The 25,136-nt window shown below is 40.2% G+C and overlaps 1 protein-coding gene across 1 annotated transcript in view; it reads left to right on the forward strand.

Annotated features, from left to right (window-relative positions):
* Positions 1-25,136, forward strand: part of MAST4 (microtubule associated serine/threonine kinase family member 4) — a 452,725-nt gene that overhangs the window by 93,225 nt on the left and 334,364 nt on the right. The window contains exon 2 of the mRNA XM_073344102.2: positions 16,857-17,010. Within this exon, the coding sequence (XP_073200203.2) occupies positions 16,857-17,010 (154 nt within the window). The remainder of the gene's footprint in view (positions 1-16,856; positions 17,011-25,136) is intronic.

A 25,136-nucleotide genomic window follows, 5' to 3' on the forward strand; every position in this document is an offset into this window, starting at 1 on the left:
AGAGTCAGCATGGATTCACCAAGGGCAAGTCATGCCTGACTAATCTAATTGCCTTCTATGACGAGATAACTGGCTCTGTGGATGAGGGGAAAGCAGTGGACATCTTGTTCCTTGACTTTAGCAAAGCTTTTGACACAATCTCCCACAGTATTCTTGCCAGCAAGTTAAAGAAGTATGGGCTGGATGAATAGATATAAGGTGGATAGAAAGTTGGCTAGATAGTCAGGCTCAACAGGTAGCGATCAATGGCTCCATATCTAGTTGGCAGCCGGTATCAAGTGGAGTGCCCCAAGAGTCTATCCTCCGGCCGGTTTTGTTCAATATCTTCATAAATGATCTGGAGGATGGTGTGGATTGCACCCTCAGCAAGTTTGCAGATGACACTAAACTGGGAGGAGAGGTAGATACACTGGAGGGTAAGGATAGGATACAGAGCGACCTAGACAAATTAGAGGATTGGGGCAAAAGAAATCTGATGAGGTTCAACAAGGACAATTGCAGAGTCCTGCACTTAGGACGGAAGAATCCCATGCACCACTACAGACTAGGGACCGAATGGCTAGGCAGCAGTTCTGCGGAAAAGGACCTAGGGGTTACAGTGGACGAGAAGCTGGATATGAATCAACAGTGTGCCCTTGTTGCCAAGAAGGCCAGTGGCATTTTGGGCTGTATAAGTAGGAGCATTGCCAGCAGATGGAGGGATGTGATCGTTCCCCTCTATTCGACATTGGTGAGGCCTCATCTGGAGTACTGTGTCCAGTTTTGGGCCCCACACTACAAGAAGGATGTGGAAAAATTGGAGAGAGTCCAGCGGAGGGCAACAAAAATGATTAGGGTACTGGAACACATGACTTATGAGGAGAGGCTGAGGGAACTGGGATTATTTAGTTTGCGGAAGAGAAGAATGAGGGGGGATTTGATAGCTGCTTTCAACTACCTGAAAGGGGGTTCCAAAGAGGATGGATCTAGACTGCTCTCAGTGGTAGCTGATGACAGAACAAGGAGTAATGGTCTCAGGTTGCAGTGGGGAAGGTTTAGGTTGGATATTAGGAAAAACTTTTTCACTAGGAGGGTGGTGAAACACTGGAATGGGTTACCTAGGGAGGTGGTAGAATCTCCTTCCTACGAAGTTTTTAAGGTCAGGCTTGACAAAGCCCTGGCTGGGATGATTTAGTTGGAGATTGGTCCTGCTTTGAGCAGGAGGTTGGACTAGATGACCTCCTGAGGTCCCTTCCAACCCTGATATTCTATGGGTCTATATTTAAGCACAACTTCCCTTCTGTGTTTCAGGAACTCACCTGGAATTCTCTCTTTTAGCCTTTCTTGATGCTATGAAAATGATTGCTTTTCCAAAGTCATTTATAGATGTATTAAGTTCTTTGGTCCTCTGGAGTTTGGTGATCACATTTAGCTGCTTCAGAAACAGTGGTTTCACATGAGTAGAGTTTGTGGTAATGTTCCACCCTATGTTGCATCTATTTGCTTCTGTCAGTGATGTCTTCATGAAGAGTTTTGAGTAGAAGGGCAGCCTTCTTGGCTGAAGGATCTGTTGTTTTCTTGATTCCATCAAACATACCTCTTACAAACATCCTTTTAGAATGGAGATATAGTTTCTTGCACAGTTTCACAGGGTCTGCACAGGTTTCCGCCTTCTCTCCCTATGCTTAGGCTGGCAAAGTAAGAGTCCTCACACCTTCTTCCGGTGTTTCACCCTTGTGCTTTTATTTACGGTGCTACAGTGTAGTCCCCTTTATTCCCCAACAGTTATCCCCTTTCAAACCTGTTCCAGGGTCTCCTGTGGAGAGGAGACAGAGCTGTAGCCTCCTATTCCCTCTGAGGCTAGCCTCCTGACTGAGCTTTCTCTAGGGCTTTTATAGCCCTTCCCTTCTGCAGCCCAGCTGCCGCTACTTAGCTTAAGTCCTTGCTGTGAGCCTACCCTCGTTAGGGCCTGCAGATGGGCTCTCTGCTGGCTGCCTGGGCCCCTGCACCTGGCTTCCCTACCAGAAAGCAGGGCTTAGCAAGCATTTTGGCAGGGCATTCAAGGGGTTTTACCCCTTCCCTGCCACACACAGATTGAACTGGTACCATTGAGCATGTTGTCCTGTTTGTTGCAAAACTGCTCTCAGCCAGTCAGAGGTTAGCACCTGTCTTAGGAGAGGGGTTTATGTTGTAGTGGAGATATACTGTGTGTTTTGCTTCAGTCAGTGGAAGCATTTCTTCAGAGTGTGCTGCATTCCAATCTTTACCTTGTACAATTTTTTACCAAAAGCTATGGTAAGATTCACAATATGCAGCTTTGTCCTCATCAGTTGTGTAATTCTTGGTCTAATTTTCGACTCCAAGGTCCTCAAGATTGGGATTTTTTTTTTTTAAATTTCAACCTATGGCATTATGTTTTAATAATGGAGTGTTGAGTGTCTGTCACATTCTAGACAAAGCCAAAAGGATGAGGATGAGTGGAATATATGAAGTGCTTTTTATATTAAGCACTGATCCTCAATACCACAGTGATTGGGATAGATGGGATTGAGTAGGATGCTGTGCTTAAGTCTGCTTATACCAGATGAATTGGAAAATTGACTAAGGACAGCAACAGTACAGCACAGATTCCCTTCTGACTGCATTCTTTCTTTTTCCCAGATTCTCCTTGCTGCTTGTAACTTTTTTTCTCCCTTAAGTCTTTGAACGGGTTATTTGAGCCGGATAATGTTGCTAAGCCCCTTCAGCAACTCCTGTTGACAAAACCTAAGATGTACTCATTTTAAAGTAGTCTGAGATTGACAAATGACAGTTGCCAAAAGATGTGATATGAATGGAGGCGTTTAAAAATTGAGTACAGTTTTTTACTACTGCCCTTAACAAAGAGGACAAATTAGGTACAAGTGATCTGGGCAGTGCTCTTCCTCCCATCTACACTTGTCATTAGGCCTCTAGAATCTTTTGCCATTTTTTTTTGTGAGCTTCTGATATGTCAACTACAATTAAGAAAAGAGATTTAGGTGTTGATTTATTATGTTACAGGTTTCTCGAAAAATTACCAGGCCACTAAATCCCTTATTTCAGTTCAATTTGAGCAAATTTTCAAGTGTATATTTCCAACTGAACTATCTCAGGCATGGTATGGAAAAGATTAAAAAGCCTTTGTCTGCGTAGTCTCTTTTGGCAATATTGCATTATTTAAAAATATTTAAGAACTATGTTAAATGTGAAGCTCAGTGGCTACAGAGTTAAACTAAATTCTCTGGTGCTAGATACACTGTTTATTTAGTTTAAAAATACAAAAAGGAATGTTGCAAATGGGCAGTTATGCATCTTGCACTGAAGTATATGCGCATAGCATTTGTACTAATACACCCAGTAAAGCATGTTTTTTTTTCCAAATCAAAGTGTAAATTAACTTTGCAAGTCCTTCACATAAATAGCTTTTCAGTCATCATGCATTGATTTACAGATCAACTTCAGCTTTATTACATACTGAGAACCCCCTCCTCTAAGCCTGTTTTGCCATGGTTTTCTTTTCCTTTGCTTTGTACCTGACTTGCATAATGTTCAGAGAATTCTTTGATAGATGTTATTTCTAAGGAAAGTGATTGTGGATTGGAAGCTTCACAGGGCCAAAAGGATTGTGTAGTATTTTTAATGGTCTATATAAAATATAATTGATTGACCTAGAAAAATATTCTCTATTCAAGGCAAGTAACGAGTATTTTATCTTATTTTAAAATTTCTAAATGTAGAATTCAGAAATACTGCGGTGCTCAAAGCTATTTATTACAAGCTTCTGGGGCCGAAAGAATGTTTTACACTTGCCAAGGGAGTAAGTTAATGAATGGGATTTTGTTAGTCAGTGGCTGGATTTCACAAAAAATGCAGTATTTTGGTGGAGACCTTCTGTGCTGCTTGGAATTGCAATTGTTCTAAATATGGGTTGTTAAAACAAGCTGGTCAGTGGGATTAGCAACATTTTACCTTGCATTTTTATTTTTAATTTCAATGTAATTGAGGGGAAAGTGAGACTTAATTGAGCATGGATGCAGTGCATAGACTTGAATAAACAACTAGCTGACTGAGGCAACTGAGCAAATGAAACCTTTTTAGGTAAGGTTAGGAGCTCAGTGGTGACTGACTAGAAATAGATTTTACAAATGAACTAAACTGCTTTCACTTCATTAGCATTCATGGTAAATCGAAAAATTCCCTTTCTGAAGATATATGTTCTCTTCAGCAAATTAAAGCATTTTTTCACTAACCAAATGATGATGATGTCAACAACTGATGGAGATGAATAGGTCCTCTTCTTAATGTACCTCAGTTTTTTTTTTCTGGAATTGAAGGTGACTTTGAAGGAAAGTTTACTATAGTTTAATCCTCTTCAGTGTAGCATCTGTCAGTGATACTTATCCCCTTTCCTCCCCAAAGTCTCTATGTATAATCCACACTGTTAAAAAATAATGTTAAATTTACTGTGACATATGGAAATATTTAATGAATGTATTGTATTTGTAATTGGCTTTCTTATGCCATCGTGAAGGTCGTTAAAGTACTTGAGGATGCAGTTTTGTCAATGGTGGTTTTTTGAAGTCTGTTGTCTTTTTCCTACTTTCTCAATACCTAATGGTTTATGTTGTGCTTTAGCAGAGAGCACAAACAAACACAATTGCCAAGACTCTGCTAATATTAGACAACAAGGAAGTAAAACGGTCACACTGTGCTGTATGAAGGAACAAAAATGCATCTGCCAAAAAGAAAAGTGTGTGCACACGAGAGGGGGGGAGGGGAGTGTTACTTTCAGGCATTTAACAATGCAATAACAATTTAACAACTGATCGAGAATAAACATTAAAATCTCTTTAAAAAAAAAAAAAAGGTAGTGAGAGAAACCCGTGTGCATAGCCTTTTTTTATAGCTGCTTTTTTTTTTTTTTTTTGCCTACAGGCAAATCAGTAAAAGAGTATCTTCGGTATTTTGTCCTTTGAGGAACCAATTGCATAGCTTTCTTGTATCAAGTACACATTCTAGACTTCATGTTAAATATTGGTAGTAGTTTTCTAGCAATACTCTATTGGGCAATGAGCACTGCTGTTTATAGCTGGCACACCAGATTGCAAGAAGCAGACAGATAATTATAGTGTTTTAGTTTATCTGTGGAGACTGTTTAAATTTGAAAATTAACATTTTCTTCAGAGTTGCTCGCTCTTTAGCTGGCATGTCTTGTTGTATGGTAACCAAGCAATATTGCCCTCACCCTGTCTCCTCTAATTTGTTTTTCTAGCTGAGTTCAGAACTGTTTAGATCTCAGGCTTGATTAGTGTGGAGCATTAATTTTCTGTTCAGAAAGCTGAGTTTGTCCAATTAGTCACATGGAACCTAGAAGGCTGCAGGCATATGTGGGGCTTCTGTGGGACAATATAACATTCTGTAATTTATCCTGAATGTTTGCATTTTCCCAGTAATAACACTGAATGCACAACAGCAAATTTGGCTCCTTGCCCCCTCAGGTTTCACCAGTCCAGGACCGATCGGTTATGTTCTTTCTGTAACAGAAGCCTAGAGTGTTTGGCACACCTGTCTGCGGGCTTACTCATGAAACTCCCTCTGTACTCATTTAGTTTCTGCACAAGACAGATGTAGTAGTAGACAACAGTAAGATTTCAATACCTCAGAGCACTTTTTCTTTCCCCCTGTCAAGATGGGAAAAGGAAAAGATCACAATACAAGAAGGGAAGGGAATATCCTTCCTGCTGAGCAGTATGCCTCAAACCCACTGCTGGCTCAGCATTCACGATACAGGGCATTTCCAGCCATCTAAATTTTGTTGAAAATTATTTAGCTGACCTAATACTGCTGATTGGCAATTTCTGTGTTCAGTTTGTCTGTTTCTAATATCAATTAAATTAATTGGAACCAAAAAAACCTGCTATTCCACTCTTGATTATTGTCTTTCACAAAGGTTGCAGACATATCCTCGAGAGTGAGCGAGTGCGTGTGTGCATCATTTCTATGTGTAAATGTAGGCCACTGTTCAATATTTGGGGCCTGAGTCAGCTGTCGTAATGATTTTTTTCATTAGTATAACTCCACTGTGACCCAGGGACACTTTGGTACCAACTGGCAGAAGGCAGAAAGGGGTGCGTAGGGGTTTATGGGGATCTCCTGGGTCTGATGTCTACATAGTATGTGCCAAACAGTGGCATGTGAGGTCTCTACCAACAGCCAGTAATGCAATTATCATTCTAATAGTTGCAGGATGTATGCATACATATTTAAGGAATTATGTAGCTATACTGAAAACTATGTTCTTAAGGTATGGGAGTTCAGATAGGTCACCAGAAGGTGATTAAACGGGTTCTGTTTAGGCCGGGGGTAGTAGACACTTTTTTCTCTGGCTGGTCATTGTGTGTTGTGTGGCTTACAATGTAAATCTGTTGAGCCTGATACTAATGAAGAGATTGTGAATTCATATGAGAGAAGATCTGCAAGAAAAAATCAAATGTAGCAGGGGGGCATCCTGTTTGAATAAAGACTATGAATTTTTGGGGTGTAACTGGGGGTACGAAAGCTTATGCTCAAATAAATTGGTTAGTCTCTAAGGTGCCACAAGTACTCCTTTTCTTTTTGCGAATACAGACTAACACCGCTGTTTACTCTGAAACCTGGGGGTACTGAAGTATACACGGGATTCTTCACCAAGGAGACAAACAGTCAGTGTGTTCTGTCTTTTATGAAAGGAGGGTCAAAGCATTGATAAAAGAGGCTGGAAAATGCTGCAAGGTATTAGCATGGATGAGCTAAACTCCATTTGCCAACGCAGCATCTTGTTAGTTAAGTCTAGGCTCTAAAAAATGTGTAAAAATTTTATTTTACATTTAATCATTTGTTTCTAATACTTTCACTTGCTACTTCTAGAATCTCTATACTTTGTTAAATAAACTTCCTTGTTTTCACTATAAATATATCTTTAAGTGCTGTGTGTTACATAGAGGGGTAATCTGAAGGGAAAGTGGTAAACTATTGAATCCAGCTTTTTTTGATGTGTACTGCTTAATCTGTCAATTCTGAGTGTCCAGTGGACCAGGGACTGCGCAGTCCAGAGAGAGGCTTGGGGGTTGGAGTGTTTTTATTGCTAACCTCTTAAAGGAGCCCATGTAGGGTGAGAGGGCAGTGCTTGTATTTCCCACAGCTTGTGGAGTTGACCCAGTCAGGCACAGACAAGGCTTCCTCACTCTGAGAGCAGGAGGTTGTGGTGTCTGCCATCAGCTTTAAGTGTACTGTGATTCTCAGTGGAGCACTATTTAGATATTTCTTGCACATGTGAGAGAGACCCTTCCTGGTATCCACAGTATGCTGTTTCCATTCTTTTTTTAAATGCCTATTCTTAACTCCAGTTTGTTTCTATTGGATTCTGAGTTGGTAGCTGTGATAACCGAGAGATGTGATTTTCATTGCTCAAGAAGGTTTGCACACAGTTAGGCATGTGGTTTGGGTGATTCTCTATTTAAAAGAAGACTTGCTTCTGATTTTCTTCACTGGTGTATTTAATGCTATGGTTCCTTCACTATTCTGCTTAGATGACTGCCAATGAAGCAGCTTATCAGCATTTTTATACACACTTCAAAGGTAGCTGTTACCAAAGTATCTGGGCTCTTCCTAATTAAATTTAGGGAGATTAGTTCTTTCAAAGAATAAGAACACCTCTCTCTTCATGTTTAAACCAACTTGGGTGGTTTGACTCTGAGTATCTAGCTGGGGCCATTCCATTACTGAACCTCTGAGCTTGACCCTAGCTCTTATAGGGCTTTAGAGATCAGGACAAAGGAATCCAAAACGGAACCAGAGCTACACAAGGATCCCAATGGAAATATGAAGAAATGGAGTGATGTGTTCTTATTGGTTTCCTCATCTGTAAGTGAGCAGTTGCTTATTGAACTTAGCTGTAACTCCTTGGTGACCACAGAGGACTCTTTCTGGCACGGCTACTATTTGGGAATACAGAAGAGATCCGTATAGTTCAGCGGGATCCTGAGGTTGTGCACTGCTTTGATAACAAAGGGCAGGCATTCTCTATAAAGTGAGATCAGAATTCCTACTGGATGCTCAAATTCTATCCAGGTAAGACTGACATGATTCTGATAAGCAGAGAGAAGAATTTTGAGCAAGATACTTTTTATCCTGCTACACTGTTCCCTTCAGTTATTGAGATAAGTGGACATCCTGGTGCTTACATTCCTAACGACAGGAATTGGGTCTTTATTTTAGGGCGTCTGCTTAGCACTAAATGCACAGCAGGCACTTTTCATTTTCAACCCGTAGTCTGTACATGTTTTGAGGTAATTGTACGTTTCTCTTTTTTTACATTTGATGCCTGATGGTTAAAAGATTTTTGGTATGAATGACAGCAAACACTGTATTTAAGAAATGTGTGTCTGTATATGGTTTGTATGAAAGATATGATAATGATATTAAATCTTGCTACATTTAAGAGTAACAAATTAGACACCCGCAATCCTAGGTTTTGCATGAGTACTTTGGGATAAGTCATTTAAAACCTACACCTCTATTTTAATGCTAAATGGGAAATCTGAATATTCCTTCTATTTAGAGATTAGAAGTGGTCAGAAAAGGGAAGTATTTTGAAAAACAAAAATGTCTTTTAAAAAAAAAAAAAAAGTTAGAGTGAGCCTCCCAGCCCAGGTCAACAGTTTCGTTCAAGCTTGGGTGGCTAACCTGAGCCTTGGTTCGTGGCACAGTTTCCACACTGCTATTTTTAGCTCGCTAGCTCAAGCCTCATGAGGGTGCATCTGTCTACCTGGTTTGAGAGGCTTGCTTCCCACTGCAGTGTAGACATACCCATAGTTAGAAAGATTTTTTTTCTAATATTTAACCTAAATCTCCCTTGCTGCAGATTAAGACTGTTGCTTCTTGTCCTACTTTCAGTGGACATAGGGAATAATTGATCACGGTCCTCTTTATAACAGCCCTTAACATATTTGAAGACTGTTAACAGGACCCCCCTCGTTCATCTTTTCTCAAGACTGAGCGTACCCAATTTCTTTAACCTTTCTCATAAGTCAGGTTTTCTAAACTATTTATCATTTTTGTTGCTCTCCTCTGGACTCTGTCTAGTTTGTGCACATCTTTCTAAAGTTTGGTGCTCAGAATTGGGCACAGTGCTGCAGCTGAGCACTCACCAGTACTGAATATAGTGCAACAATTATCTCCTGTCTGACACATGACGCTCCTATTAATACACCTGAGAATATTATCCTTTTTATCAGATACTTCACATTGTTGAATCATATTCATTTTGTGACCCACTATAACCCACAGATGCTTTTCAGCAGCACTAACACCTAGCCAGGTATTCCCCATTTTGTAGTTGTGCATTTGATTTTTCCATTTTAAGTGTAGATCTGTGCACTTGTCTTTACTGAATTTCATCTTGTTGATTTCAGACCAGTTCTGCAATTTGTCAAGGTTGTTCTGAATTCTAATCCTGTCCTCCAATGTGCTAGCAACACCTTCCAGCTTGGTGTCCTCTGTAAATGCTATTTAAGTATATTCTCCACCACTCCATCAAGTCATTAACGAAAACATTGACTAATAGCGGACCCAGAACAGAACCCTGCAGGATCCCGCTATCTAAGTCCCACCTTTAATCACTATTATTCGAGTATGGTCTTTCAACCAATTTTGCATCCATCTTATAGTAATTTCATCAAACATTTATCTAGTTTACTTATGAGAAAATCACGTATGACTGTGTGAAAAGCCTTACTAAAACCTAAATATATCATGTCTACTGTTCCCTTCCCACATTAGCTGGGCAAGTCACCTTTTCAAAGCAGGAAGTTAGGTTGGTGTGGCATGACTTGGGTCTTGACAAATCCATGCTGCCTATTCATTATCACCTTGTTAGCCACTCAGTGCTTGCATACTGATTGTTTCAGTATCTTTCCAGGTATCAAAGTTAGGCTGATTTATTTGTAATTCCCTCTGTCATCTTTGTTATCCTTTTTAAAAATAGGCACTATGGTTTCCCTTCTTCAGTCCTCTGGGACCTCACCCATCCGTCACAGGTTCTTGAAGATAATTGCTAAAGTTACAAGATTGCTTCAGCTAGTTCCTTAAGTTTTCTAGGATGAATTTCATGAGGTCCTGCATACTTGTCTTACACCCAACTGAGCTAAATAGTTTTTTAACCTATTCTTTCCCAATTTTTGGCTTATACTCCTTCCCTAGTGGTGGTGGTGGTGTTATTAATAGTATTAAGTATCTGGTTACCATTAACCTTTTAGTGAAGACTGAAGCAAAATAGACAATAAACACCCGAGCCTTCTTGATGTCATCAATTATTAGCTCACCTTCTCCGCTCAGTAGAGGCCCTATGTTTTCTGTCATCCTTCTCTTGCTCCTAATGTATTGATAGAGCCTCTTATTGCCTTTTATGGTCCTTGCTATGTATAATTCATTTTGTGCCTTAGCCTTTCTAATTTTGTGTCTTCATGCTTGTGCTATACTTTTGTACTCCTCCTTAGCAATTTCCACTTTTTGTAGGATTCCTTTTTCAGTTTCAGATAATTAAAGAGCTCCTGATGAAGCCACAGCCTATTTCTCTTCTTTTTAACTTATTACTATTTGGATGACTACATGATCTTAATTTATTAACTCAGCTACACTTTTCCCTCCTGAAATCCATAATCTTGTGTCTGCGACACTACTGCCAGGCCCCTGGTTTTGGGCTACGGTGAAAAGTAAGCTGCTGTTGTAGATGAACTTCTAAGAAGAAACATTTTGTTTATCTGATTATGAAGTATGATGAACAGAAAAAAGGAGGATAATATCCGTATAGATTACCATGAAATGTCAATTGCACTTCAAAAAATCAACATCAGCTGTAGTCTGTAACTGTACTATCTTGTATAAATGTTTATCATTCATAAGGCTTCACTGTTAACCAGTTGACATACTTGATGTATCTTTTTGACATGGGTAATAGTTACAGCTTGGCATATAGATGCATTGCAGCCCTGGAGTCTTAAATATCCACCTGTCTTGCATGGTGAATTCTATTGATTAACATTTTGCGTTTTTAAAAAAAGGAAAAATCCATCTTTCCTGCAGAACAGGTGTACTTTTAAGGATCCAGGACTATACTAGTGTCAGGACAAGGCAAGGGGAATGCCTTTTCAGGAAACAGCTGATTCTAGACACAGACATAAATAGAATCATAGAACTGGAACTCGAGAGGTCATCTAGTCCAGTCCCCTGCGCTCCTGGCAGAACTAAGTATTATTTAGATCATCCCTGACAGGTGTTTGTCTAACCTGCTCTTAAAAATCTCCAATGATGGAGACTCCACAACCTCCCTACGCAATTTATTCCAGTGCTTAACCACCCTGACGGAAGTTTTTCCCAATATCCAACCTAAACCTTCCTTGCTGCAATTTAAGCCCATTGCTTCTTATCCTATCCTCAAAGGTTAAGAAAAACAATTTTCCTTCTCCTTGTAACAACCTTTTACATACACGAAAACTGTTGTCGTGTCCCCTCTCAGTCTTCTCCTTTCCAGACTAAACAAACCCAATTTTTTTCAATCTTCCCTCTTAGGTCATGTTTTTATAGCTCTTTTCCGGACTCTCTCCAATTTGTCCACATCCTTCCTGAAATGTGGCGCCAGAATTGGACACAATATTCCAGTTGAGGCCTAATCAGCGCAGAGTAGAGCGGAAGAATTACTTCTCGTGTCTTGCTTACAACACTCCTGCTAATACATCGCAGAAGGCTCTTTGCTTCTTTTGCAACATTACACTGTTGGCTCATATTTAGCTTGTGGTCCACTATGACCCCCAAATCCCTTCCCGCAGTACTCCTTCCTAGGCAGTCATTTCCCATTTTGTATGTGTGCAACTGATTGTATCTTCCTACGTGGAGTGCTTTGCATTTGTCCTTATTGAATTTCATCCTATTTACTTCAGACCATTTCTCCAGTTGGTGCAGATCATTTTGAATTATAATCCTGTCCTCAAAAACACTTGCAACGCCCTCTCAGCTTGGTATTGTCTATAAACTTTATACAGCACCTATATCAAAATATTAATAAAATATGTGTTGAGAACAAATCAGTGGTCTCCTAGCTCTGTAGGGAAAATTCCTATAGAACAGAAGTGAGGCTGTCACTCAAATTCTGTCCATATTTTTATAGAATTTTTAACCAACGAGAAGAATTCTGTAGCGGGGATATAATTCATTATGCAGTAGAGAATTTTTCAACCCATTCTCTTTACATCATTCTCTGTTACATTCTATAGGTTCTTAGAATACTTTTTATGTAACCCTATTGTTTCCTGCATATTAAATTCTTTGACTTCTTGTGATGTGGGCATAGCTACCATACCCATGCCTCTTCCATGAACACGGAGTGTCTGACACCTCCTTGCTTGTAAACACCAGAGTGTACTTTATATACAGTCTCAGTTCCTCCACCAGTACATGTCAGTGCACCCACCTCCCCCCCTTTTGCACTGTTTTTGAGCCCTGCAGCCCCTTCTCCAGTGGTGGTGATGGTAGGTGGGAGGGGATGGTTGAGGTATCTACTTACAGAACTCCCTTCGTCAGGCTATCCTAACTTTGTTTAACTCTCCTGCACCTTTCTTCCTTGAGCACTTCTTTCCTGTGCTCTTTTTAAACCACTTGCCTGTTAATGGAGTAATTAGATCATTAACTTCCTAACCTCATTCTGCCCCAATAATCAGGCACATCCCTGACCAATTAGACTTTCTCTGAGTGGTGGGGGGAAGGGAAGGGAGGAGGAGGAGGAGGAGGAGGGGGGTGGGATGCCCTATTTGGTGCCAGTAATGTCCAGAGTTGTGGGTCAACCACCATCTCTCAGCACTCTGTCATACTAATCATAAGAGATGAGACTTGCAGTGCAACTTACTTTATTTACTAGGTAGACAAGCCATTTGTTTTCGTGAAATATTTTCAAGATGGTATTTGGTTGCGGGCGGGGGAAATAAAAAGGGGATAACTATGCTGACCTTTCATAAAGCACTAGATCTACTGATCAAAAAGTATTATGCAGGTACTAGGTGTTTATTTTATTTATTTATTTTTAAATAAATTATTATTATTCCTCTTATAACAATGAATTTAAGCTAGTTTAGCGTATGAAATGTGTTCGCCTTCTCTTGGAGGAAATTCTTAAATGTTTGATACCAGGAAAGCATTTTGCATAAATTCAGATTCATGCACTTATAGGAATATTAGCAACAAAGGCATTAATAAATGGTGTGCACTAAGCTAAAAATACAGTTCTTGCCTCTTTTTTGTATAAATTCCAAGACTAATATTTAATTCACAGTATGTTCAAGATATAGAACGCTCAAATATATCCACTTATCTATAAGATAAATTTTATGTGTACCCATTTTACATCCCTGAGAAGTATCTATTCTTGTATTCCACAAGTGGGCTCCTCAGAATGAGGGATTTTTCTGTGTAACTTGAGCTGTATCTCAATTTAATAAATTAGTTTTGTTTTTGTGCGGTGTCAGAAAAGCTAAGTAATACATAGCTTTTTCGTAATGTCTCCCCAATCACTATCATACATTTCCCTCCCCCGCCGTCCAGTCTTTGAAGCTGATAATGACTAACGTGGGTGGGAGACAGTGGGTAATGTACATTCAGAGAAAGTCAAATTTTAAATTCAGCCCAGATTTCTGCCTCTTGGAGTTTGTGCAGACTAACATAGCAATTGTTTTCTGCTACCTTATTGGCTGGCTAGCTGTACTGTAGAATCTGGTTATGTATACCTCTCTCTGGTTATCCATTCTGCATGAGTGCAGCATCATGACATCCCCAAACACCTAGCAAGGACACTACTATTATGAAGATGACAACTCTGCTGGAATCTACTGTCAAGGGGTGTGTGTGTGGTTTATGTGCTGAACAGAAAAGACATGAACACTTTTGAACTGTTTAAATATTTGAGGCATATTTTAAACAAAAAACCCTTCTGTCTCTCCACCTTTCTTTGGGATAAGTGTTTTTATCCCCTAGCTATTTGGAAACCTCACTTTTCTTGTGGTTTTACAGATTCCAGAAAAACGAACAGTGAATGAGCATGGATTTAATTGAAGTATGTCTTTCCATTGCTTCACTATTTTAAAATGTGTGAAAGTCTTATCCATGAGCCAGTACATAAAGTTAATTTGACCTAATTACCATTTGTTTTTAAGATGCACACGTACCACACTGCTTAAAACACATCTTCAGAGTGAAAGAAGCATTTCAGGAAAGCGGGAACTGTTAAAAATGTTTCTCAGTTGGTAGTTGTGCTTCTTTGGAAGCAAACACTTCACTTGCGTGGGGGACTGTCCTGTTGTGGATAGAAAATCTTTTTACTTGCTGCCTTAGCTTTGGCTTGCAATGAGGTGCAAATTTTGTAAGGAAAGTACTGTTTCAGTAGCCTGCAAAGGATAGAACCTTTAGGCTCCTTTCAAGGAGATATGTACTATACATTTCATTACATAAATAGCTTTCTTTTCCTCATCAGAAACCAAAACAATCCTTTACAATAGTTTTAGAAGCATTTTGTTTCAGGATAAATTGACTTTCACCTTCTCTAAAACTAAAGCTATGCAACAATATGAAAGATGTAATATGTTAATATTGCCAAGTAACTGAAGATGGAAGTATGAGATTAGATTCTTTGAACTATATTATTACAGCTGATGAGACTTGTTTTTTCATGGCCAGCTGAAACACTGTTTCTGGGAGTGGCTAAGTCATTATGCAAGGTAGCCTGTTTCCTCTTGTTTTTTCCTCTCTCCTCCCCCCCCCCCCCAGATGTTCTGGTTTAACTTGGATTTAAACTTGAAGAGTGGTCAGTTTGGATGAGCTATTACCAGCAGGAGAGTGAGTTTGTGTGTGTATGGGGGTGGGGGGGATGTGACAAAACCTGGATTTGTGCAGGAAATAGCCCAACTTGATTGTCATGCACATTGTGTAAAGAGTTGTCACTTTGGATGGGCTATCACCAGCAGGAGAGTGAATTTCTGTGGGGGGGTGGAGGGTGAGAAAACCTGGATTTGTGCTGGAAATGGCCCACCTGATGATCACTTTAGATAAGCTATTACCAGCAGGACAGTGGGGTGGGAGGAGGTATTGTTTCATATTCTCTGTGTATATATAAAGTCTGCTGCAGTTTCCACGATATGCATCTGATGAAGTGAGCTGTAGCTCACGAAAGCTTATGCTCTAATAAATTGGTTAGTCTCTAAGGTGCCACAAGTACTCCTTTACTGTTTGTAAACTTAATGGTGTGTGTGTGTGAGAGATTTGATCTCATCTCTAGTTCAAATAGGTTCCAAAGGACTGATTTAAACCCCTATCCTCAAAGAAGTTTAGAAATAGGAGCATTAATATGTTAGCCTTGATTTTGATCCCTAATTTGCACTGGAGTATGTGTTTTGTTTGTAAGATTACTTATCTTAATCTAGCTAAAGATTTTGTGTTGGACCTAGTCCTGTGAATTAGGAACTGAAATCCTGGCCCTGCTGACCGATGAAGCCAAGATTCACCCCGTGGTGTCTAAGCACTGCACAGAATTAAAAAAAAAAAATCCTGGTACAAAATCAGTTCCCCCCACCCCCACCTGCTCTTGAGACAGTGGAGTGGGATTTTGAAATATGAGCATTGATTTTGACCATCTTTTATTGAAAAGATTTTTTTTTTTTTTTCCTTCTAGCTATCCAGGCTTTGGACTCAGTCTGATCTTCTAGCAAGTGATCAAATGTTTCCAAAATTGTCTTAGTGTTAAGATAAAGAAATTTAAATTAAAAGCAATGAAATTAGAGTGGATGTTGCAAAATATTATAGCAGAATGAACAAATGATGTTGGAGTCAATCATGTACATTACAGAAAAAAGTTATTTGAAAAAATTCTCCTTCTACCACATTGACCAAATTCCCACCCTTTGCTTCCACCCCTACATTTTTATTACTAGATACTTACATCTTTTTAAGAGTTCGCCCTCTCTTGCATCCCATCTCATATTTGTGAAATTTAGAACAATCTCCACATTAATCAAATTGTTGTCACAACCAGAGGACTGTAATTTTGGGTACGAAGAAATAGGATGAGCGATAATCTCCTAAATAACAAACATCCTTATTTGTATTTCCCTTGAAATAAAGACAGTAGAAGTAAATGATTTCACTATATGCCGAATAATATTTAAATGGAACATTTTACCTTGTGGTGTTAGTGGAACTTTAAGTTCTTATTTGATGTTTTAAATAGGTTTCCTGTTTATGACATACTGCCATCTGGTGTCTTTTTTATTTAATGTTGCAGTATATACATGTCAAAAACTGTTTAAAAGAATGGTTTCAGAGTAGCAGCCATGTTAGTCTGTATTCGCAAAAAGAAAAGGGGTACCACAAGTACTCCTTTTCTTTTTGTTTAAAAGAATGTTATTTAGGCAAATCACTCAAAAGTTATGAAATTGTTGGTTTTATGAAGGCCCGTGCAGACTTAATTCTGGCTCTGTGTCTCCACCCTGAATGAGGCAGCGGTTCTGCATGGAAAAAGGTGTGTGATCACATAATGGAAAAACTGTATCTTAATGTACAAGGGTCCAGACTTAAGGTTACACAGGCAACAATACTGGCATTTCCTGATTTTTAATGCTTCATTTAGCAATATATAATTTTTTAAAATGTAATTTACTTTGTGAACCCACTGCTAAGTTAAAAAAAAAAAAACCTTCATACAAATATAATTTTCATGTTGACAGTGTCTTTCTATTGTGGGATCTATCCTTAAAGAGTATGCATTTTTTGTTTCGTTGCAGCTTGATCATATATTATCTCCTCCATCTATGCTATTTCGGAAATCCAGCAACCCTGAAGTCTCTTCTGGCCCTGGAAAGTCATTTAAGTTTAAAAGACAGCTGAGTGAAGATGGAAGACCATTTAGAAGAGGAAGCCTTGGAGGAGCTTTGACTGGTGAGCATAGGAGGCCTGAAAACTAAAAGCACAGTTGATCTGTTTGGACCTGATTTCCTTGAAGGTCTAACAGTGCCATGCAGCATCATGTACACATCTCTGGCCTCATTTGTCTAAGATGTTTTTCTCCCTTTCAAATCCCCCAATGAATTTTTTTTTTTGTGTGTGAAAAGACTGGGACCAGCCATTAGCTGAGTTACTCTCTGTGAGCTACAGCAGCAATCTCAACACTGAAGCCAGAGTTTTCAAAAGCGCTCAACCCCTCGTAGCTCTTAATTGTTCTCGGTGAAAGCTACAGAGTGTTGAACGCTTCTGAAATTTGGCCACATGTTTAAGAGCCTAAATGGGAGCTATTGATTGCAGAGCTCTTTTGAAAATCTGGCTTTGAGTCCACAAAATGAATATGAAAAAGTTAAGTCCAGCTAGGCACAATTTTTTTATAATGATGAACCAGATAATGGTAGGCCTATCAGCCTGACATAGACCCTGGGCCAGATAATGGAGTGGCTGATACAGGTTTGTATTAATAAACAGTTAAAGGAGGGTAATGTTGTTAATGCAAATCAGCATGGGAAATAGATCTGGTCAAACTTACTTAATATTTTTTTTATGAGATTACAGGTTTGGTAGATAAAGGTTATAATGTTGATATAATGTTGTTAGACTTCTGAGAGGTATTTGGCTGCATGACACTTTGATTAAAAAACTAGAATGACATAAAATTAATGTGGCACATAATAAATGCATTAAAAACTGGCTAACTGATAGATCTCAAAATGTAAATGTAAGCAAGGAATAGTCATCAATGGGATGCATTTTCAGAGGCATCCATCAGGGAATGGTTCTTGGCCCTATGCTATTCAGCGTTTTTATCAATGACCTGGAAGAAAGCAAACGATCACTGATAAATTTTGCAGATGACACAAAAATTAAGAGAGTGATAAATAATGAACAGGGCAAATCACTGATTCAGAGTGATCTGTATTGCTTGGTAAACTGGAGCAAGCAAACAATATGCATTTTAGTACAGCTAAATGAAAATATATATACCTAGGAACAAAATAATGTAGGCCATATTTATAGAATGGGGGAACTCTATCCTGGGAAGCAGTGAGTCTGAAAAAGATTTTGGGGGTGTGGTGGATAATCAGCCGAGTATGAGCTTCCAATGCGACTCTATGCCCAAAAGATGCACAAACATGGGACTTTCTCGGGTAGGAATAGAGAGTACCCGAGTCTCCCATGTTTGTGCATATTGTTTGGCTATCTCAAAAATTCAGAGATGAAATTCAGATTAGAGAATGAGTATCATGTTAACATTAAAAAAAAATCTAAAATGAAAATCTATGCACCTCTAAATATATGCTAATTAATGCCACAAAGGATGAAAAAGTGACTTGAGCTGTCAGTATTAGTGCTTTCCTCTTGGTGCCAGTTCCAGCATTTTAAAATGTATTTATTCTACCCTTCATACCATTTTTTGCTGTTTTTTCCTGTAACTTGGGTTTTGTCCAGTTCGTCTGACAAACCTAAAAAGAATCCAGAAATTGGCAGTGACTACAGTAGAACCCAATTTCTCCGACCCTCCCATAACTGTGTCTCCACGCTTACCAAACAACCAGGACTCTTAGGCCGTAGGCAGACAATCTCTCCTGCGGACATTAAATGGTGCTGCAGCATTGCATTTTCCCATTCTCCGGTTTATCTGGAGTTTTGGATATCTGGTCTGGCCCCGGTCCCAATTACACCGGATAAACAGGGTTCTACTGTGTGTTAATCATTGGATTAGAAGCAACTGGAACATTCCAAGGGTACAATATCTATACATACTTGATGGAAAAGAATGTGAAACACTGCATTGGCTCTGAGGTTACATGAGGGAAAAGATATAGACCCTACTACAGTGGAAAGTCTCTTGCATCAGAATATTAAAACAAACATGATTTAAGTTTCATCAGTATAAACAATACCATGTTCTTTGAGTCGTGTCTCATCAGGAGTTCTTTTATTGATCTTTGTAATATAAATTGTGTTTTCATGTTTTAATAGGTTTTAGTGACAGAAGTGTTTTTGTACCACACTTATTTGTAAACTTAGTCTGCAGTACAGGTGTGCATTATATCCGGCTTTTCCTGGCAAAAGCTACTCTATAGATTGGTTCAATTGACTTAACTGATGCTTCGCTGAAACTAGAGGTAGCCATATGCTAGTTGTGATTTCAGAAGATGCTTTTTGCCCTATAAACTAGAATAATGGTCTTTGTGAATCAGATTTTCCCTATTTCCAGAGAAGTAAGGGGCAAGTCAGCATAATAAAGGTGGGAAACAAACCTACTCTGCCACTGTAAACATGCTGGTCTTTAACACGGTTCTTGAATTCCTGTTGGTCCTTCAAAAATGAAACAGACCTACGTTTTGTCTGCTTGCAGTGTGTGATAAATAGCTTTAAAGTTAGGATTTGGGAACACAGTGAGTAATAGTATTTACTAGTGTTTAACTGCTTCATTATTAATGCACTTTCAATGAATTGAATACCCCACAGGCTTTAGGACCTTACAATGGCTTATACATCTTAATAGCTTCCTTGATGCTGATCAATTAAATCTAAATCACTATGGCTCCAGAGATTTCTTAACATTATTTTTAGGACTGTCTGAACTTTCACAAATCAACTTGTATCAGTGTATATCAAAAACATTTACAAGCATTCTTACAACTGCCCAGCAAGATAGGGCTGATCTTTTCAGTGTTACTTTGTGCTCTCCCATCTACTTGTATCCACCTGTTGTTGTCTCGTTATATATTCTAGGTTATATGGTCTTCGGGGCCAGACATTCTTTGTTCTCCATGTGTATAGTGCCTAGAACAATCCTTGATTTGGACCTCCTAGGTGCTACCACGATACCAATAATAAAAATTGGGGGTATGTGTTTTAGAGACAGCTAAAGTGAGGCATGCCAGGAGTCCTGACACTGTCTCATGCCTGAAATTGTTCAGTTTTTAATTGAAGACTAACTTTTTTCTCTCTAATTTCTGGTTCAGGATCAGTGCTTGGGGGAAAAAGTACTTGTCCTGAATGCATTTGGTTCATCAGAGTGCCTAGACTTATCAGTTGGAAAGAAATTTAATCTTTAAAAATCACATAAATCTGATTAGTGTCTTGCTTTATTCCCAGTTTTTATTCCATTAAGTTTTTATTAGTGGCCACTGGGCTGAGAACCACTAGCAGAGCAGTAGAAATCGCTAGTTTGGAAGCAGTTTGGAATACCAACTTCCAAATACAGTAGTATAAAACATAAGCGGCAGTTCTAGCAGTTGAAGGTATCGCCTGCTAAAATGATGTAAAGAATTCAAGTGGCGGTGAGGAGGGGAGAGCAGGAGGGAAAGATGTTAACTAGAATAACGTTCTAAATCAGTCTTGGTGGTTCTTTGATCCAGGACTTTGCCAGGCCTGTATCATTCATAGCCCTGTTGGCTGGGTGTCTGTTGATCCCGTGGGTCTGTGTGTACCACCTGCTGATGCTTCCCTTCCACAGTTGGCACAAGGAACCTCCTCAGCACTGGGAACTTCTTCAGTATTGTCTTCTTTATTGCTGTTGGCGCCATTGGTGTTACTGTGGCAGCATTTGGCACTCACTGCCTTCTGTTTGGCACCATCAGTCTCCTCGATGTTGCTGCTGACTTCAGGGTTGATACCACTTCCAGCACCGGAAATGACAGAGGCATACTCAGGGCTGTCAGCACCAGTTCCCTCTTCATCGTGGGCTATGGATGAGTCAGACCAGTTACTTACACCCTCAGGACTGGCTCCACTTTTATCCTGTGAAGCTTGGGACTCCTCAGCGTCTAGGGCAGGATCTTCCTCTCTTTGCTCTCCATTGCCTGACATGCATCGGGGCTGTTCATGGAGTGTTATGGGTACCAGGATTGGCGCGTGGTTGGGATGCGAGCCCTGTAGCTCAGGGCCTACTAGCCACCAATGCACTATTCATATTAGTGGCCTCCTTGGAATTGATGGATGCTTCTTCAGTACTGGAGGATTTCAAGGCATACCAGGACCTTTTGCAGCACAGGGTGGCTTCCCTGGATATTCAAGCACAGTTCCTGCAGGTTGTTGGATATCCTGCAGCCATTTGCCCCGGGAAGGTAACCCTTCCTGTTAGTGATGCGTTCCTAGCACACCGGCTTTGGTACCGCCTACTGTGAAGCACATGTAGAAATGGCACTTCATTCTGGTGAAGGGATTTGAGGGTGTAAAATTCCCTGGTTGTAACCACAGTGAATGATAGAGCCCAGCAGGGCAGATTTAAGTCCACTTCCATTAAGAAGGACTCTAAATGGATGGACCTGGTGGGTAGGAAGTTTTATATCTCTTCTTCCTTGCAGATGCACATTGCTAACCAGCAGGTGTTGCTGTCCAAATACGATGTGAATTGGATGGCTGTGTTTAAGTTTGCAGACCAGCTGCCTGAAGCCTCAAGAAGGCTTTTGGGCATTTATCATTCAAGGCTGCTTAGTGGTGAAGACTTCATTGCAGTCTCTTTTGGACATCATGGATACTTTGGCCAGAGTGATGGCCTCGGTGGTGACCATGAGAAGGGGTCCTGGTTGCAGAATTCAGGCACACGTCTCTATGTGCAGCAGGCCATACAGGATTTGTCCTTTGGTAGCCGAGTGCTTTTTTGGACAAGATGGACGAGACTCCACGCTCCTTCAAGAACTCTAGGGTACCCTATGGTGCTTGGGGATGTGATGTGTACACCAGGAGTGCAGAGGCATCACTATGGTGATCAGCAGTAGCAGTGCTGTCCGCAGTGCACATTTGGGCAGCCTTTCCTTCCCTCGATGCATGTCACGCTTTTCTGGACTGTGTCGGGGCTCAGTGGTTCACATACTTAATACATCACCATAATGTTGTTGGTATGTGAACAGATAATGGGGAGCCACTCCAGGATGCTCTGCCAAGAGGCAATCCGGTTGTGGCACTTCTGCATTGAGGAGAGTATCACTCAGATAGCTGACCACTTGCCCAGGGTCTAGAATCATCTTGTAGAGCATCTCAGCAGGAATTCTTCCCTGTCTCATGAGTGGTCCCTAAAGACAAGTATCTTTTGGTCATCCTCGCAGTTCGGGGCATTCCAATGATTGACTTGTTTGCTACGAGGGACAACAGGAACCATCATCTGTTCTGCTCTCAAGGGGGTCTCAGTCCAGGCTCCCTGTCCAGTGCTTTCCATCTCAGCTGGCAGTTGGCTCTCCTGTATGCTTTTCTTCTGATCATCTCACGTAATCCTCACGATGAAGGCAGACTGGGCCATGCTCATTCTCATTGCCCCGATGTGGCTGAGGCAGTAATGGTTCTCTTACTTCACGCTGTCAATTCAGCCTCCCATACCCCTTCCTCTCCATCTTGACCTACTCTCACAGAATCATGGTCGCACCTTACATCGCATGCTCAACTCCCTGCATCTCATAGCTTGGCTGCTTCGTGGCTGAATGAGGAGGAAGTGTGGTGTTCGACTGTTGTTCAGCAGAAAGCCCTTTACCAATATGGCCTACTCGGCTAAATGGAAGTGGTTTTCGGTGTGGTTGTTGGCCGCAGAATTCAACCAATGCTGACTTCTATCAGGACATCCGTCTCCATCATCCAGTCTGAGAACCTGTTTCTCTGTGGAACCTTAACATGGTTCTAGCAGCTTTAATGGGACCATGTTTGAGCCCCTGGCATCTTGTCCCTTTCTGCTTTTGTGTCAGAAAACTTCATTCTTGGTAACGATAACATCTGCAAGGAGAGTCTGTGGATTGCAGTCTTTGATGACAGAGCTTCCTTATACACAGGTCTCTAAGGTCAAAGTGATTTTAAGACCACACCCCAAATTTTTGTCCAAAGGGATTTTCTCAGTTTCATTTGAACTAGGCAATATATTTACCTGGTGTTCTTTCCTAAGCTGCTTTCATCTCTGGAGGAGCAGCGCCTCCATGTGTTAGAGGTCACCCAACATCTATCTGGACAGTTCTAAAGTATTTTGTTTTTTGCCTCACCTGTTTGTGTCATATACAGATCATATGAAGGAACAAGTGGTCTCTTCACAGACTATCTCTATATGGTTAACATTCTGTATCAAGACTATATATGAAATAGCTTTGGTTATGCCTCCTCAGCGGCTGTGAGCTCATTCTATGAGAATGCAAGCAATGTCAATGGTATTCCTTAGTAATGTATCAATTCTGGACATTTGCAGGTCTGCTACTTAGACATCCATCCATACATTTATGAACATTATGCCATTACAGCATCTTCTGGAGTGGATGCAAGCTCTGGTAGAGTGGCCTTTCAGTTCTTGTTTAGAATACGACTAGGCTTGTGGGTCTCCCCTAGATATATAACTGTCTCAAACTCTCCTCCCACCCTCCCTTCCCCACTTCAAGGAACCTGTAACTAAACGGCATTTACCTGTGGTGCACTTTGGCTGCCATACACTTCCTGCAACAAGGAGGGAAAGTTCTCAAAGCAGGGAAAGTAATCTGAGCCACCACATGTGAGAATGAATTGTCTACTGTGTCTGTTGAAAACCATTAAGCAGTTCCTGCTCCCTCTTCTACTGACACATAGTGCCTCCTTTGATGAAGGGTACCTACTAGTCAATCTGAAACACACACAGTAGGCTAGCAGGTCCTCAAGAAACAATAACTTGATGCTAATTATCATGCTAATTACTGCTCTGTCTAATCTTTTATTCTTGGGCAAAATGCCATTTCCAGCAATGTCCAATATCCTAACTGCCCTATATAGACCCTGCTGACATACTCTAAAAGGTAGTTTGAGTTCCCACTAGCAGTGAGGCTATCGCATCAGGTATAGAGCCTTGCCTTCCACAACTCTGGGAACACATTGAAGTGCCTAGCCCATGCCGCTACCCATAGCGCCATGGCTTCACTACAGCTGTTCAAGCTAGCTTTAATGTATGTAGATCAAAGCTAACTTGGGTACACCTACACATCTGTCACACCTTCCCAGCTGCAGTGTAAACATGCCCTTGGGCACGGTGTACATTAGAGAGAGTGCAAGTACGTCAATGTAAATGCCCTGATGTAAAGCAGGGGTTACCCCAGAGTGACTTAATTATATATAAAATATGGCCTTCAATAATTTAATGTACGCATTCAAATACATACAACTTTCTCTACTTTAAGAGATGGAGTGAAATTTATTCCTTCCAAATCATAAATCTGCACACACAGATAGCCTTCCCCCTTTCTTTTTGACTGAGGACAGTAAAAAAGTGCTTAGAAGACCAGTATACTGTGGTGGGGAAGGGAATTCAAGGGTCCCCCACCCACCAAGTATACCTTGCTACCAGTTCACTTCCAATCTACATCTAGGGACTGTGTGCCTGAACATCTCAAAGCTAACCACCACTCCCAGGGAAGAACATGTCAATCAGGTATTGCGTAGGAGACATCAGTTTTTTTTTTTGTGAAATCAAATGTTCTAAACTAATATTTAAACAAAAATCTGATTTTAAATTATTTTTTAAAAAATCAACTCTTTTTGGACCAAGCAATAAATTTTGTCCTTGTCTTAATGAGAACCTAAATGTATTAAGAAAACCAAACAAAAAAAACCCTTGGCTTTTAAATCGTCGTCTTAAAAATTCCAGTGGCGTGGAGATTGGAGCTTTAAAACTTGTTTCTGATCAGGGGAAAAAGTAGTTAATTGAAAAGCTGCTTTTCTGCAGTGGCTGCTTTCCCTGAGCTTCAATAACTTCAAACGGTTGCCTACAATCAGAGGGTTTGGAGATCGTTAGTATCAACAGAGCTTCTACAGGCTTTAGTCTGCTGTGTTCAGAGACATTTAAATGGAATTCATAGCAGAAAATAGTGCATTTCTGTCTTTTTTGTCATGGGTATGTAAGTATGTTGGAGGTTAATGTGGCTAACTAGTCCCAACATGCAAACTAAGATGTGTTTAATTTCCGTGCTCCATTGTTCATCAGGCTAATGGGCCATCATGAATTATCATAAAATTATTTAAGATTTTTTTGTTCAGTTTGTCCAGTTGCTCTAATGAGACACTACCTTTCTACTTTACCATTAATATTCAATTACATGCCATTGTCAGGGATT

This window comes from Lepidochelys kempii, chromosome 5 (genome assembly GCF_965140285.1).
Source record: "Lepidochelys kempii isolate rLepKem1 chromosome 5, rLepKem1.hap1, whole genome shotgun sequence".
In the NCBI taxonomy this organism is placed as follows: domain Eukaryota; kingdom Metazoa; phylum Chordata; order Testudines; family Cheloniidae; genus Lepidochelys; species Lepidochelys kempii.